The sequence below is a fragment of the Mandrillus leucophaeus genome, unplaced genomic scaffold (genome assembly GCF_000951045.1).
Source record: "Mandrillus leucophaeus isolate KB7577 unplaced genomic scaffold, Mleu.le_1.0 Scaffold1384, whole genome shotgun sequence".
Classification (NCBI taxonomy): domain Eukaryota; kingdom Metazoa; phylum Chordata; class Mammalia; order Primates; family Cercopithecidae; genus Mandrillus; species Mandrillus leucophaeus.
Window position 1 is genome coordinate 110681 of NW_012101348.1, and position 17994 is coordinate 128674.

Sequence of the window (17994 nt, forward strand, 5' to 3'; positions counted from 1 at the left end):
GGATTAGTGAAAATGGGATTCGATACCACAAATACAGATTTTTTAACTGACTATGCCTCTTCCTCTCACATCTAGAAAGACGTTAAAAAAATTAATGTTGAACAAGGAGTTGCTCAAACAGTTCTCATTAGGAAGATGTGACTTACATATTTAAACTGAAATAAAACTAAATACATATACAACTCAGGACGTAGTCTTTATCCAAGAATATAAACCATCATGATGTGGATAAGAATGCATGCATATTTTTTAGCATGCAAACTAACAATAATCTCTAAGAAGTAGCCTTAGAGAATAAGCCACTTATTCTCTGAACTCACAGGGTGAGTGAGTTTGCAGGGAGTCCGCACAGGGCAAGTGAGTTTGCAGGGAGCCCGCACAGGGCAAGTGAGAGAGACAGAGAGAGAGAGAGAGAGAGAGAGAAAGAGAGAGAGAGCGAGTGAGCAAGAGAGAGAGAGAGAGACCAAAAGTTCTAAGGGATACAAATGTGGGAAGGATTTCTTGCTTGTATTCTACACAACCATGCTTTCAGACTAAAACTCCACACGAGCCCTTTGCTAAGGCACGGAGAAACTCCCTAGTGAGGGAAACACCCTGACCCTCACGATGCTCCCTGGCAGCTGTCCCTGTGAACCTGAGTGACCAGGGGAGAAGGTGCCAGCCTCCCGGGTTTTACTGGGGGTGGCGGGACCCTGGGCAGCCGAGGCCGAGTGGTGGTGTTGAGCTGCCAGGAGCAAGGTGGCTACATTTGCTGCATGAACATCAGGGACAATGTGGCCATCAGAATGTCTGAGTGCCAGGGAATTCAGGCAGTGTCCGATTGATCATGGTCTTCCTGGGAATAGAATAAATGAGCAACATTAAAATGTCACTTGATCTTTGTATGACAGGAAGAACACCAGGGCTGATGGCCAGAAACCAAGCTGAGTCAGCAGATGGAGAAGTACAGCTTTTCACCAAATTTCTAGGACTAAGCCAGCTCACCGTCCAGAAGGCCTTGCTGAAGAAGAAGTTGGGTGCACCTGAGGGAGAATCCTGAGATGCCGTCACCCCGTTCCTCAAAGCCTTGTGTGAGTGACCCTGTGCTCACTTACAAGAGTGACTCTATTTGAGTAAAATAAAGTATCGCATTCTCTGAGTGGTTCCTAGATTTCCTATAAAATTAATACTATTCCTAGATGCCTCTCCCCAAGCCCTGTAATCTGCCATCCACACTGTGGCTAATGGTAGTCAGGTGTTTTGACCAAAGTTTGTGTCGTTGTGGCCTCATGTGTACCCGACTTGAGGTTGTTTTTGATGTTCAGAATTTATTGAATTTATTGTTAGAATTGCCATGATATTCAGTGGCAGAATCCCCATGCTGCTCCTGACCCAGAAACTGATGGCTGTAATGGTGGAAAGGGGCATATGGAAGACCTTAACAAGTCCCCGACCTACCAGGACATTTGACCAAATGCAATACATATCCTCAGATAAGTTAGAGATTAAATCCATCATCAAAGGCTTGGAAGATTCAGAGGAGGAAATAGAAACTCAAGACTTACACAACTATCTGTTTCTTCCTATGCAGAAGGCAGATCTTGGAGAAGGACTGTGGATTGTTATAAATTAAGTTAACTGGTGACTCTAATGGAAGCTGCTGTTCCAAATGTGTTCTCTTTACTGGAGCAAATCAACATAATCCCTGGAACGTGATTCTTAGCTATTGACTTGGTGAATTATTTTTTTCGCTATTCTAATTTGCAATTCTGCTATACCAGAAGGTGTGCTTCCACCTGGCAGGGGCACCAATGTACCTGCACAGTTTTGTCTCAGGGCTACATCACCTCTCCTTCAATAGTGAAGGAACTCCTAGGGATCTGATTCTCTCACTATTCCAAGGAAGACTGCATTGGTTTACTACAGTGATAAAGTTATGCTAATTGGACCCAGAGAAGAGGAAGTGGCAATCATTTTAGATGCTTCAGTAAAATACAGGTAAGCCAGAGGACGAGAGAAAAATCCCGTGAAGATTTGGAGGTCTCTGATGTCATGAAGTTCCTGAAGGTCTGGGGCATGCTGAGGTGGCCCCTTCAAGGTGAGGGACAAGCTACTGGACCTTGCACTGCCTGCCATTTAAAAAGCAAGCATCATGCTGCTTTGGACTATACAGCCTCTCTACCACACGTAGAGGTCGTGCATACCATACACACCACATGCTCTAATCCATGTATGACCAGAGGGCTCAGGAGGGTCTCCAGATGCTAGGGAGAGCCCAGCCCCAGCTGGTTTTCAGGTTTTTGACATCATTGCAAGAAAGAATTGAGAGATGAGTCAGAATGAAGGGGAAGACAAGAAGCTGATTTTGGAAAGTGTAGATGCACATTCAAGAGCGCCATGCGCACAAACCTGGGAGAGCCAGTCCTGCACGAGGGGTTTGGGTTCCTGATTTTATCAGTGTTTCTTTAATTAGGGTATGTGATAATCATCAGGTATTCTGGAAAAGGAGGGAATTTCAGGGACCTTCCAGTTACTACCTCCTTTCTTCCTTATTTAGGTTTGCCCAGAAGAGTCAGGGACATGTCAACCCGACCAGGATGTTGGCCATTTTCTCTGCCTATTTTCAGTTTTCTGTTATTCTGTTTTAGCTGTTGTTTCTGTTTTTCCATCCTCCGGTGACTACTCCGTGCTATTCCTTTCTCACTTTCACTGAGTGCCTTGTAAGAGCACCACTTCTGAGTGGGGCTCAGAGTAAGAGAATGCCCTCCAAGGAGCCCAGTTGCCCTGCAGGCATACTTCTGCTGGATCCGGCAATGCACAGAGGGTCTGGACTGAACAGGGGTGTCATGTAGAGGCCCTGCACCTTCCCAGGCAGTTGTTCTCTTGGCATGCATTGACAACACCTGTGGGCTGTTAGAACAGATTGCCAGGCCCCATCCCCAGAGTTTCTGACCCAATGGGTCTGGAGTGGGGTTCGAGAATTTGCATTTCTAAAAGTTCTTAGGTGGGCCTGTTCTTCCGGTTCAGAGCTCACGTGCTGGGCACCACTGCTTTAACGTTTTAGAGTAAATATGTTCTCTCTTTTGAAGATAACTACTTCCTTTGCATAAACCCTCTTAATCTTCTAGAGCTTCCTTAGCAAGGTACCACAAACTGGGTGGCTCAGAACCACAGATATTTGTCAAATCATAGTTCCTGAGGCTCGAGGTCTGAATCAACGTGTCGGCAGGTGTGCACTGGTGGTTGCTGGCAAAGCTTTGTGTTCCTTGTCTTGCAGCTGCATGAAATCAATCTCTGCCTTTGTCATCCTATGTCATTCTCCCTGTGTGTGTCCCTACCAGCACCTGACTCTCTTCTTATGAGGGCACCAAGCATATTGAACTAGGGGCCCAGCCCACACTACTCCAGTACAAGCATATCCTAACTATTTGCATCTGCAATAACCCCATTTCCAAACAAGATCGCATTCTGAGCTACTGGAGATTAAAACTTCATTTTTTTTTGAGGGGGGGAAAGGGAGAGATACAATTCAACTCATAACATTGCCTGACCATAGGACATCAAGGCCCATGTTGTATTAGACCGTTTCATGCTGCTGATAAAGACATACCCAAGACTGGGTAACTTACAAAGAAGAAGAGATTTAATGGACTCACAGTTTCATGTGGCTGGGGAGGCCTCACAATCACAGTGGAAGGCGAAATGAATGTCTTATGTGGCAGCAGGCAAGAGAGAGAATGAGAATCAAGCGAAAGGGGTTTTCCTTTATAAAAGCATCAGATCTCATGAGACTTCTTCACTACCACAAGAACAGTACGGGGGAAATTGCCTCCGTGATTTAATTATCTCCCACCGGGTCCCTCCTACAACATGAGGGAATTTTGGGAGCTGCAATTCAAAATGAGACGTGGGTGGGGACACAGCCAAACCATATCACATGTGATTTTAGCAGCACATCACAGGTCATCTGGGACCGTGTTACTACAGTGTTCAAGGGATCAGGCAGAGCAGGCCCAGAAAGCTCTATTCAATTATGTGAAAGACATCTCAGTTTCTTCTGACACCCACTCCTGCTATATTTCTTCCTGTACCTCGGTTCACACAAATGGCTCATGGAGAGTTTCTTATGACCAGTTGACTGGGGAGAAGCTGCTCAGCCCTGGCATATAGATGGTTCTGCTTGAATTGCTGGCACCAACCAGAGTGAACTCCTAGAGCATTACACCCTCAATGAAGAGAATCTGAAAGACAGCAGGCAGTAAAAAAATCCTCCCAGTCAGCAGAAATTTGAGCTCAGTGAGTTGTTGCAGACATGTTCAGAAGTGAGAATCAGAGCTCACGTGTGGGCACTGGCTAGTGGTTTTTCTGATGGTCCTAGGCTTGAAAATAATAGAATTGGAATGTTGGTGACAAGGAGCTCTGGGGAGAAGGCATGAGGCTGTTATTCTTGGAGTGGATGCCGCATAAAAAGGTATTTGTGTCCCAAGAGCATGCTCACAGAAGTGCATCCATGACAGAAGAGACCATCAATAGCCAAGCAGGTGACAGGGCGTGTTCCCAACGTCTTCTTTCCTAGGCACTCCCGGGCTTGCTCTAGGGGCCCAAACATTAATAGAAAGCGGCCATGGTGATGGGAAACCTAAGAATGGATCCTAAGACATGGACTTCCCAGACCATAAATTATGTGGCTACTGCTACAAGTCAATGCTAAACTGCCAACAGCCCTGTATGGTGCCGTTTCCTGTGGCGATCGGCCAGTCACCTGATTACATATAGTTTATATGGAATCACTTCTATCACAGAAAGAGAGCAATTTTCCTTACTGGTACAGACACACGCTGTGGATATGGTTTTGCACTCCCTGCCCCTAATGCTTTCACCAGCACCGTCATATGTGGACTTTATGAAACGCTGCATTCACCACTAGGGTTCAACACAGCATCACTTCTGACCAAAAAAATCTGCACGGCAAAGAAGCGTGAACATGGACTCACGCTCCTGGCATCCGGAAGGTTCGCACACCTACCATTCTCAGGAGAGTTGGGTCTATCGGAAAAAATGTAGTGAGCTACAGAAGACTCAGTTAAAGCAATATCCAGAGTGGGTTGAGTTCTCTATTACAGGGTGTTGTCCAGACACTTGAACAAGTCACCAGCACGCAGAGCATTTCTTCCTCAGCCAGAAGGCGTAGGTGCAGAAATCAGGGGGTGGAAGTACAAATTGCTTCTCTTGCTGCTACACCTGCTAAGACAGAGTCTGTTTTTCCTGCTCTAACAAGATGCCTAAGACTCAGTAATTTACATTAAACAGAAATGTATTGGTTCACAGTTTGGGGTGATGAGGTGTCCAATTCCAAGGTCCCAGCATCTTGTTAGGGCCTTCTTGATGTGTACCTCATGGCAGAGGTGAGAGGAAAGAGAGAGAAAGACAGAGACAAGGGGCCAAACTCTCCCTTTGACAGCAAACCTGCTCCTGCAATCATACACCCACTCTCCCCGTTACAGCATTAATTCACTTGCAACAGTGGAGACAGCATGGCTTAACTTCCTCTTACAGTTCCACCTCTTACTGCTGTTACAATGGCCATTTCAAAATGAGTTTTGGAGAGAACAAATATTTAAACCGTAGCACTTACTACTGCAATTCGACTGCAATTCCAGTGAATTAGAAGCTGAAACTGCCACCGGACCAATCAAGACGTCTCATAAATTTAACCTCACAGGCCCAAGGGGGAGTTCTGCAGTGCTGGGTTGATTGACACCTGGTGCAGAGGGAAAACTCAGTTGGCTGCACTCTGTGAGTGCAGGGAACAATATGCCTGAACAGAGAAATTTCTGGGACAGCTCTTAGTACTTCCACGTCCATTAGTAAAAGTTAGTGAAAAACTACAACCCCAAAGCAGATAAAGAAGAAATGAGTGGAGCCATTGCAGTCTCACACTCCAGCAATGAAGGTTTGTGTCACCTCGTTAGGAGCACAGTCCGGAGCAGTGGAGGAAGTCATGGAGCAGAAGGGACTGGAAGGAGGAGGACGCAATGATTACCTGTGGCCTCCATCACAGAAAAAGCCACAAAACTGTGGGGCAGCCATGCATCCCACGGCCCTCTGTTTCCTCTATAGACAACTCTGCCTTTGCCTTCTTTTTTAAGGACCTCTGTCATGACACTGGGCCTGCCTGGATGATCTGGGATAATCTCCACATCTCAAAACCCTTCATGAATCACATCTGCAAAGTCTCTTAAAGACGCACAGGTCCCAGGGATTCTGCACCTTGATTTTAGGTGTTTGACCTCCAGCACCATAGGAGGTAAACGTGTGCTGCTTCAAGCCACTGAGTGTGTGGCCCTGTGTTACGGAAGCCATGAGAAGCAATTACAGATGGAGAGTGTGAATGTCTCCCAGGTGACTGCTGGGACTTGTGTTCCTCATTTGGGGACCAGGATAAGAGCTGGTGCCTCCTATTTTATGACTGGACTCTGACTTCTATCTTCTGCTTTCTGCAGTACTGGTAATGGCTCTCCAGACACTGGCGCAGAGGCCATGGGACGCTGAGTTGAGACACAATTTCTGGGTAGCACGTCCCATGACAGTGGACAGTGGTTGACAGGAGGCATTCATAGAGGCTGGCTTGATCCCAGGTTTTCAAAGCAACATGAACCATTCCTCATCATTGATGCCAAAGGTGGGGTCTCCCCTTCCCTGGGCACTGCTGCAGGATGCCAAGCCCACTGCCCACACAAGGAATCTTGGTCACCACCAGGGTGCCCTGGGGGACTCGGACAAGCAGCTGATGATGGTGTGACCAGCACCGGGAGGCATATGGTTGTGTCAAGAGAAGACATGAGAATTGTTTTATATTTAGTCAGGATCACAGAGAAGACTTAAAGTGGGATAGCTACCTGGATTTTGTTTCCAAGCTTAGCTGCCATTTCCAGAACACCTGGGCCTCTAACAGAGCCACACCACCATTCTCCCCTGTGATGATCGCATTGCTTCAGAACAGCAAGGACAGTCACGCACTTAGTGCAGAATTCCAAAGCAAGGAAGAATAAGTTATCTCTCAAAACGTATGCAGATTCACCTCTCACCCTTTAATAAAATGAAATAATTTAGATTCGCTCATAAGCTGTTAAGACTTTAGGCATGCCCTTATCCTGACTGAATCAGCCAGATCATGTTCTGGGTAGGGCTGGCTAACTTTGAGAGGGTATCCCTTGAAATAAGAACACACCAGACCTGGCGACATGAATTGTTCCCTGGCGCAAAACCTTAACCGATGCTTAAGAACCTTGCAAGTTGCAAAAGAGAGAGACGTTACATGAGTTTGCAAGAGATGAACTTTAAAAACTTCCATGTTAGATCAAATAAAATGATCTCTTTTACTTTCTTCAAATGGAGGGGTAAAGAGAAGCATTCTTCAAGCATGTGTTTAGTTTCCAGTCATGACTGTATTATGTGTATCAATTTAAACATAGCCTAAAATTTAACACTCCACAAATACATCTCTTTAGAAATCATTGTTTCCACCTCTGTGAGCATGACATGTGACCCGGCATACGTTAAAGGTATATTCCATTCTTCTTTTCACTCTGATACCGTACTGGAGTCATCCTTGCTCTGCCCTGGAGGGAAATAGCCCAATACATCTGGCGTAGGAACCCAGGGGACTGGCTCTGTGATAGACCACTGGGTTAGTCGATGGTAGTTTTATGTTCTTTCAAAACAGGGCAGCGAGGTTTAATGTGCTGCCAATTTCCCTCGATAAACACATATCTACAGCAGATAAGCTTCTCTTTCCAGATGGATGATGTTTTGCCTTTATCTAAACATACTCTATTTATAAATCTCTTTTATTTACCTCAATAAGCAGTAAGTGTGTCTCCTATGCAGGAAAGCCAGAGTAAATCCTAAAGTGGAAGGAAGACAGAGATGTCCACTGGGACATACCGTGTTAATCCTGTGCTGTTGAGAACCTCGTTTTATGAATTACCAACACCATTAATAGCATATGAATTAGAGAGTTAAGGAAGGCATACTTTTAAGGTAAGAAAAACCATCAGAGTGGTCCCAAACTGAACTGTGATTTGCACTTCTGGATTTATCAAGTCCTAAGAGCTTTCTACTGACTGTACATTAAACACACCTTTGCTTTCAGGAGAGTCAAACAGTTTTCGTCCTTATATCCATGGAGAGTTCAATTTTTGCTCAACCTTCTTATGTACCTAAGTGCATTTCCTATGTTGGAGATAAGGGCAGAGGGGTTTACAGCTAACAATAGCTATTTACCTATTCATTTATAGTTATTTTAATGAGCACATTTTCTTGGCAATGTTGTCTTTATGTTTTTTTCCTACTGTATTTAAAGTTGTTGTCTTGGATACAGAGAACCCTGAAGCTGATAAATTACATTTCACACCTAAAGCAATCTACATTTCTGGTAGAGTGGACTTTTATAGAAATGTTCTTTGCCACAGGCAAAAGTTTTTTCTAAGGGATTTGGAAACTGTTCTTTATCCCCATGTAAAAAATGAAAATCTTGGTGCATCTCAATTTATCCTCAACAAAGATGTTTAGGTTCACGATTTTTCAGGACACCTTAGTGTCACGTTGCTCCGGTAGACTTAATGCCTTCCTGCTTGTCTTCACCCTTTGCTCTGTCTTCTCGGGGTAGGGGTGAGCAGACTCTCCAGTGCAACACAGAACCTCGGCTCTCAGATTGAGTAAAGTCGGGCAGACAATGTCACAGCACAGAAGCCTCCTGGTTTTGCACTGCACCAACATCTAACTTTGCTTTTGGCCTGAACTTTCAGTCAAACAATTCTACCTACATCAAAATTCCACAGAGAAGCTGCTCTTGATGATTAACGGCATGAAGATTCTGAAATGCACATCCCTACACCTCTCCTGTGACCATGCTCTCTCATAAACAATCCCAACAATAACTACCGAGCAGCGCACGTGTGCTCGGTGACCGTGCTAGTCCTGTATTCCTAGAACATCACAAAAGCCACCAGAACGTCATGCATGATAGATTGCTCTTCAATATTCACAGCTACTGGCTGTACAGTGTCCTGGTTGTGTGCATAGTCATGCTGCCCTGGTTCCACAGTGAGAACCCACACATCCTGCCCAGGGATTCTTTGGCAGTACACATGGAAAAACAGGCCCCTCCTGATAACATTCTTGGGAGCAGTGGCTGAACTGGCCAACAGTTATAGTCAAGACTCAGGGGAGCAGAGCAAGGAGACCAGGTAGACAGTCCATCAGTTGCAAGCTACAGAGAACTTTACACTCCCACTTCCCAGCTGCCAAAGCTCCGTGGTGACCACTGCCTAGCACATCCTCACCACCACAGAGCTCTTGGTTTTACCATGCTTGGTTTACCACTCTTGGTTTTACCACTGTGCTTCTTACACAAGGATGCTACCATTTATGACACTGAAGCTGCAGTTTCTTCTATTGAATTTCATAGAATTATCTTTTGTCTTTATAAATGACATTTAATTGCTATTAGGCATTCCACTGATACCCCTACATGGTCTGTGTATATGTGTGTTTTTGTTTGTTTGTTTGTTTGTTTTCTCTCCTAGACCGCTCCTCTCCAGGTGAGGCAGCCTCACAGTGCCATTGATGCTGAGGAGGATCCACCTATCCTTTAGAGCTTCCATTTGTTCTTCCAAGTATAGCAGAGATAATCTAAATTTTATTGTAAAATTTAGCAGGAGGGATAAGCAAGCTGAAAATTTCCCTTGTCCAACTTGGAGACAATCATTTGTTACAGACTTCTCTACTCACAGATCTGTGTTCTCCTATAAGCAAATAGTAAGCAATTTCACAACCTCAAACAGGTTATAAGCAGCTAATACTTTGGCGTGATGAGTGAAGCCATTACGAGAATTACAGAGTAACAGCCAAATTGCATGGGTAGCATTCAGCATGGATGGCACCAGGCACACTTGCAAATACGTTTACAACAGCATTAGCTCACCATTCAAGGGCTTCTTGGGGAAACTGCACTGTAATGACCTGAAGGACTATGCTGTGCACAATAATGTTCCCTCATCTGCTGTCCTGTGAAGCCATTTTCCTTCTTGTCAGCTCGAAGAAATAGCATTACAACCATGTAATTTTACCCAGACAAATCACATACTGAAAAGAAGCACTGAGATAAATATGAGAGCAATTGGGTGCCCTGGCAATAAGTTTATGTTATGAAATACACAGGCAGTGAGGGCTGGTAAAGACCTTAGATTTTTATTGGATGAACCTTCTTATTTTAGAGTTAGGGAACTAGAGAGCAGAGAGGAAAAGGCAGTCTGGGTCAAGGTCCCAGGAGAAGAGCAGGGACCTCAAATTCAAGTTTCAATTTCTCAAAGTGGACTTCCCTTCCTGCTCTTGATCCACATGTCTTCTGACTTGAATAATCCATCCTCCCATGAGAATGACCACCTGAATAGTAACTTCTACACCTTTCTGAATTTCCAAGCTGACAAGGACTCATAGGACTGTGAGTCACCTATGGCCACCTGACTGGCCATAGTGGAGAAGTCTGGGTCAGGGCCCACGTCACAGTTTGGCCAGAGTTGGCTCTTGGTGCACACTGTTGGGCTCTGGGAGGACATGGTCAAGGTGACTATTGCAAACTGGCAGCCCAGTGAGGCTTAGAGGCCTGGGCTCTAAAGTTAGACACTAGACAGAGGCCTTGCCTGGTGCTTCAGAGATGAAGAATTTGGACAAGAGATTTCACCTCTCAAAGTTTCATTTCTCATTTGTCAAGTGCTAAGCATAGGGTCTGGCTTATTAGCTCTCAAGCAATACCAATTAGCATGATTTGGATATTTTATTGGTGTTTAGGGGCTTTATGTTTTTATTTGTTGTTGAAGTTGTCCTTCAGAGTGGGAAAAGTGGAGAGAAACTTCAGGTGGTAGGAGGTCTGGGCTGAATGAAGGTTACTGAGGATGTGTGTACATACAAGTGTTCACATGTGTGTGTGTGTGTGTCGAGTTAAACACACCACTAGGGTTAGAGTCCTGATTCTGTCTCTAACAACATTGGGTAAGTCTTCCAAACTCTTAGAGCCTCATTTTGCATATCTGTAAAATGGGGATAATGATAGCCACCCTCAGAGTGCTGAGAAAATTAGATGAGACAGGCATGTAAGGTGGCTCTAATGTAGCTAGCATTCGGGGGGCTGGAAAAATGCTCTTTCTCTACATCAACAGCCCCCTGTCTGTAATTGCTGGATTTTTCGAGCTGTAAGTCATGCACTCTTTCAGGAAGCTGTAAAAACGATGCCCAGAGTCCTGGTAACACGCTCGTGGAGCCTCCCTGTGTTGGGGACACCAGCTTCTTCCTGCTCCTGTTTGCACCTTCACAGTTGACTTATCCTGGGATTGCAATCACGATTTTTCCCACAATCCCTCCTGCACCTGGTGAGGCACTGTCATGCACGTCATGCCGGTCTAGGTTTGCCCTGGATTTCCCAGGTCCTCTCACCTAGCACAGGTGAGTGGAGGGCGCTGGAAACCTCCCAACTCCGATAACCGGGGACAGGGCTGGGGATTGCAGCCTTCTTGAATACGCAGCATTTTCAAATGCCCAGCATGGTTTGGGAGGCAGCAGGCTGGGCTGTTTGAGAGCCTGCGTGATCGTTCTTATCAGACGTCCTGTGGAAATGCCTGACACCGTCGCGAGCACACAGGCTCAGCTCAGCCAACACTGGCTGGCCTGAAAAGTCATGGCCACAAGAAGCAGAGGCCGCAGACCAGACTCCAGCACAAAGGTGTGGGCTCCTCGGCTTTGACTCACTGGCATCTCTTCCGTCCGTTCACTTCTGCTTCTCCTTATCAACATGACTCTTCCTACATTTTACAACAATTTAATAAGTACCAATAGTGGTCAGTGTGTAGTCAACAGACAGAACCATGGCTGTTATGTTGATAGGCAGATTTTAAAATGAAGAGATGCTGCCTTGGCAAGTGCGGACAGGGGACACCTGCACACACAGAGGAGCCCGTGAGGCCGCTGCCACCCTGTGGGATGGGAAACAGGAAAGGCGTTAGGGGGTCTCTGGGGATGAGGCCACACCTAGCTGGTGCTGGGGTCCTGAGTGTTAAGTAGGGGTTCCAGGGGCTGAGACAGAGAGCTCTGAGGAGAGAACTGGCCAGCTTGTGCGGGCGTCTGAAGGAGAACGAGAGGCTGACTCTACAAGTGTTGAGAAAACTGCCAGGCAGATCCAGTGCTGGAACAAACTGCACTGGGGGCAGGAAACTCAGGGAACAGGAAGAGAAGGAGCTGCTCAGAGCCACCTTCCAGGGCCCCCCGTTCAGAGCCTCCCTGGGGGCTGCCGACCGCGTGGCCATGACATTTCAGGCCAGCTGGCGTTGGCAGAGCTGAGCCGGGTTTGCCCAGCCAGCGCCTCAGAGCTGGGGGTAGAGGAGTGGAACTGGGGGCGAGGCATAGTTGACAGGGTCACGGCGCCCCGTGGGCCCTCCACCCCAAGCAAGACCTCGGTGCTTGGTAACAATCAGCCTAGGGCCCTGCAGCCGCAGCTCAGACCTCACGCAGACTTTCTTCCAGCCCCACTGCAGCCCCAGCTCAGACCTCACGCCAACCTTCTTCCAGCCCCACTGCAGCCGCAGCTCAGACCTCACGCCAACCTTCTTCCAGCCCCACAAACGCCATCTGCCTCCCTACGCACAACACGTCCTGCTCACCTTTTCAGGTAATTGATTGCATCTGCAATAAATAAAATCAAATAAAAGTATATTTTTAAGTGTTCATTTTTAATCTTTGTGGAAAAAGGTAGAGTGTTTGGAAGCAATCTTGGGAGTTCACTCTTAGAATTTAAGATTATGTCCTCAGGACTCAGGAGGCTTCTTCTGGCCATGCCTGTTTTCTTTGGTTGGGCTGTGTTCCCTTCTGCCTGTTCTGCCCTCTGTTCCTCTTCTCTTCTGCAGAAAGTCCAGCACCTGTGATGCTCTGATGACCAACCTTGAACGTATCTCCCTGGACTTTCAGGGATTTCTCAATGCTACAGACCAGGACACAGCACTGCAGCCCACCAGGTGCTTGCCTTCACTGCAGGGAGATTCCTCCAAACGGCTTCCCAACCACTTGTACTGATTTATCTTTCCACTAGCAACATATAAATGTGTAGACGAGTGGATTAATACACTTGCACAGTGGGTTCACATCTTTGTCGCTGCTTGGTGTAGTCAGTTGCCTTCATTTCTGCAACTGACCAGGTGTCAGTTCGTGTTCATAGTGGCCGTGGTTTGCACCCCGGATCCCTGGCAACCATCGGAGCACATCCTCCTGGGCCTGTGGGCCGTGGGCATCTCCTCTTCAGCTCAACATCTGCTGTGCCCACTGTTCTGTGGGGTTGTGTTTTTCCTGTTGATTTGTGGGAGCTCCTTATATGTTCTTGGCACCAAGCCTTTGCCAATTTGTGTGAATAATTTCTTCTATTTTGTCACTAGCTCTTGCATTGTCTTATCTGGCAAATATGACTCAGCTATAATGTACGCTACATATTTGGGGATCATGCCACTTCGTTTCTAATTCTTAGCAGGAGAGGAACAGAAGGAGGCTGAGCAACCTTCACTTCCCTTCACTGGGGGCCCACAGGCCCAGCATGTTCTGCAGAGAAGCCCTGGGGTAAGTGGAGGATCTAGTCAGGATCTTGCAGCAGGGGACCGAGTGGGAATCTTGACCCTCCTGCTTTTGTCACTTCCCTGCTGTCCCTCACCTGCCTGTTCCTCCATGGAAAGTGAGGAAAGTAAAATCTTGGTTGAAATGAAGCTGCTTACCCCGCAGTGGCCCTGGGTCCGGAGGCAATGTGGAATAGTGGGTGGTCTATTAGTAATGATAGAAATGATGGCAAGCTCTGATTGGGCACTCGCCACAGCCAGGCAATTTACACTTAAACACTTTTCACAAATCGCCTTCCTTGGCTAGCCCCATGAGCTGGGGTGATTAGCATCCCAGGTTATAGATGAGAACCCCCATTTTCTGGGGTAATGTAGGTAGTAACAATTGGCAACCATTTACTTTCTCTAACTCTTAAAGTAGCACTGATTTTCAGATCACTGGGAATTAAGTCAACATCTCAATTTGTCATCCTTAAGTTATATTAAAAAGAACCAATCCAAAGATCAAGGCCCCGGAAACTCCCAGAATCCTCGCTGCCTTCAGCTTGACAGGAAGAATCCAGGTTTGAAAATTACTTCTGATATACAAATGGCCTTATTGAACCTCTGGAGCCAGAGAGCTAGGACTTAAGGCTTGTAATCCTCCCCGATTTCAACAGCTCCCATCCATCAGCCGACCAGTCGCTGAGCAGGAAGCTCCAGTGAGCCTGGAAGAAGCAGCTCCTTTTTGCTAGGCTGGGCGAGCCTGGTACAGCGCGGCCTCAACCATCAACCAGGAGTGGGGCCTGGCCCAGCCTTCTGGCCAGCATTGGTGGGGGGACCTCTTAACGAACAGGCTTTGGCCTCTCCAGGAAGTCTCTTCTTCCTCCCTATGCATATGTGTGTGTATGTGTGTATGTGTGTGTGTGTGTATGTGTGTGTGTGTATGTGTGTGTATGTGTGTGTGTATGTGTGTGTATGTGTGTGTGTATGTGTGTGTGTATGTGTGTGTGTGTGTGTATGTGTGTGTGTATGTGAGTATGTGTGTGTGTGTATGTGTGTGTGTATGTGTGTATGTGTGTGTATGTGTGTGTGTGTATGTGTATGTGTGTGTATATGTGTGTGTGTATATGTGTGTGTGTGTGTATGTGTGTGTATGTGTGTATGTATGTGTGTGTGTGTGTGTGTGTGAGAGAGAGAGAGAGAGAGGATGGATGGATGGATGGATGGATGGATGAGTGGATGGATGGATGGATGGATGGACGGATGGATGGATGAAGGAAAAGTGATATAGTTTGGATACTCGCCTCTGCTCGAATTTCATGTTGAATTGTAATCCCCAGTGTTGGAGGTAGGTCCTGGTGGGAGGTCATTGGTTCATGGGAATGTATCCCTTATGAATGGCTTGGGACATCCCTTTGGGGATGAGTGAGCTCCTGATCTGAGTTCTCCTTCAATCTGGCCGTTTAAAGTGTATAGCACCTCCCCCACTCTCTCTCTCTCTCTCTCTCTATCCCTCCAGCTTTCGCCATGTGCCAGCTCACCCATTGCCTTCTGCCATGAGCAGCAGTTCCCTGAGGCCTCTCTAGGAATGGATCAGATGCTGGTGTTATGCTTTGTGTACAGCCTGTAGAACTGTGAACCAATTACACTTATTTTCTTTATCAGTTACCCAGTCTCAGGTATTTCTTTACAGCAATGCAAGAGGCCTGATGCAGACGGAGGAGGAGGCAGGGTTTTCCCAGGCTCTCCGTGGACCCGTGTGTCCCTAAAAAGGCCTCCATACACTGTCTTCCTCCAACCCTACTGGAGACGGCATCGCACAAACCCCAATTCCTGTATTCATCCCTTCTGTCCACTTCTTCAGAAAGTGCATCTGAGCAGCAGGGAGTACAGGACAGCTGACGTCCGCTTAGAGAGAAGTCTGCCTGGACAGGAAACCCCAGCCGTAGTCTGGGCCTTGGGGCCTGTGAAACATACCCTTGCTTATGAATCTACTGACACTTTAGCCCTGTTCCTCTTCCCCAGGGGAAAAGGAAACCTTAATTACATCTCACTCCTTGAACAGAGTGGGCACAGGCAATCCCCATGAGGTTAGCTCCAGTGAGGGAGAAGTCAGGCGAGAGGGCGATTGCAGAGGCGTGAGGAAGGCGAGCACCCAGCATCACAGCCTTTGCAGTGACAGGGGAGCAAGTCCTTGTCAACCAGCAGGTTAATAGGAAAACAGCTCACATCAGAAATTCTCTTCAGATTTATACTATAAATAATATAGTATAACATTATTACTGTATTTATTAACAATATATTAATAATATTAATGATTAATATAATATTAATACATTATATCATACGTCACTATTATAACATAATTATATACATACCTGATGTAAATGACGAGTTGATGGGTGCTGATGAGTTGATGGGTGCAGCACACCAACATGGCACAAGTACACATATGTAACAAACCTGTATGTTATGCACATGTACCCTAGAACTTAAAGTATAATAATAATAAAAAGAAAAAAGTATATATAATATAAAGGATAGCTTCTTTGGGTGATGAATGAAACCCCATCTGTAAGGGCCTACTGTGTGTCAGGCTGAGAGACGCTGGGTGACTGAGATGAATACAACCTGCTCCCTGCCCTGGAGGAGTCCACAGTGTAGACAGGGAGACAGGCGGGCGGGTGCATTGGAAATGAAGTCCATGTGGTGCATATTTATCTGGTATCTGCCTAGAGTGATACAGAGGCTTGGGGGAAGGCAGGGTGAGTCACCAGGTTGGGGGAACATTACTGAGCACAGGAGGCTGCAGGAGAACGTGAGGGTGCCAGGCTGGGTGTGGGACGGTGGGAAGGGGCGTTCCCAGTAGAGGGGCAGCATGCGCAGAGGCTCAGAGGGAGCTGGCAGTGAGGCTTAGAAACCGCCCGTTGGCTGGCATTTCACCAATCAGGAAATCGAAAGCCCTGAGAGGCGTTTGGTTTTCCCGAGGTTTCACAGCAAATGCAGAGAGAAAATTTGAACCTAGGCCTCCAGAAGGTTGGTTCAGCCTTTATTCATCCCTCCGGCTGTCTCCCAGTGTGCCTGAACCCCCCCACCCCACCCCACGGAGAGTTATGTCCTGCAAATGTGGGCAAGTGGGAGCGGGTGGCATGCCTGTCCACGCCTCAGTCCTTCATCTCTGTGCCCTGAGCCTGCACATGCCAGGCAGCATTGCAGGGAACACTAGAACCAGTCATGGTCCTGTCGAGGGCTGGGGACACCCACCTGGCAAGTCTGTCACCCACTCCCCAAATTTTGGCATGGCCAAGCCTCAGTTCAGGGGAAAGAAGTGTAAGGGACGGGGAAGATGTTCAGCTGCCTCCTCCCGTTTTCCTGAGCCTGCACCAGGAGCCAGCGACATCCTTGTTTATACAGAAAAGGAAACCATGGGTCTCAGAGGTTAAGGCGAGCCCGGGGTCCTGCCACGGGGGGAGAACCCGGTTTCTCTGGCTGCCCAACCTACGCGTCCCATTCCATCCTCAGCTCTGGTGCACAACTGCCCTCAGGCTGCACAAGCGGATGGGGGAGTGTGAGCTCCTTTGCCCCAGAACCACCCCCTGGCCCCCCGAGGCAATGAGAGCATTGCCTGAAGTCAAGTCCCCGCTCCATGGCCTTCCAGAGGTGGCTGGCTCCTCTCTGTGGATGAGTCAAAGTCAGAGTCAGCCAGGGTAGGAGCAAGACTGGCTTTTGGAATCAGGAACCTGGAGGCCCAACCTTCCTCGTCCACTCCCTCTGTGTCCTCAGATCCAAGGCCTCATCAGGGGTGACTGAAATGTTACAGAGAGAGGTGGGCCCTGGACAGCAGTCATTATGGGTTCCTGTGCATAAGGAGAAAGACAGCTCAGGCCTTAGTTGCTATAACTGGGTAATTTAAAGGGAAAGAGATTTCATTGACTCACAGTTCCTCACTGCTGGGGAGGTCTTAGGAAACTTAGAATCATGGTGGAAGGTGCTTCTTCACAGGGCAGCAGGAAACAGAAAAGTGCAAAGAGAGCAAAGAGAGGAAATGCCAGACACTTATAAAACCATCAGCTCTCGTGAGAACTCACTTGCTATCATGAGAGCAGCATGTAGGAAACCACCTTCACGATTCAATCACCTCCAGGTCCCTCCCAGGACGTGTGGGGATTATGGGAATTACAATTCAAGGTGAGATTTGGGTGGGGACACAGCCAAACCGTATCAGTTGGCAAGGCTGTCAGAGGTGGTGAGCAAAGCACTCTGAGGAGCAGTACGCGGTATGGCTGCTGTTTCCTTTCCGGGAGATGATATAATCTCCCAGCAGGGCAAGACCAGGGGTGTGACAGGTCAGAAGTGAGCCTGGCTGTGTCTGACTGTAGCT

General features: G+C 47.2%; 1 protein-coding gene across 1 annotated transcript in view; it reads left to right on the forward strand.

The window, feature by feature from the left end:
• Positions 1-17994, forward strand: part of LOC105534691 — a 35881-nt gene that overhangs the window by 2648 nt on the left and 15239 nt on the right. Inside the window, 6 exon segments of the mRNA XM_011973484.1 lie at positions 10520-10633; positions 11446-11484; positions 11641-11761; positions 12939-13046; positions 17159-17320; positions 17397-17517. Coding sequence (XP_011828874.1) covers positions 10520-10633; positions 11446-11484; positions 11641-11761; positions 12939-13046; positions 17159-17320; positions 17397-17517 — 665 coding nt within the window.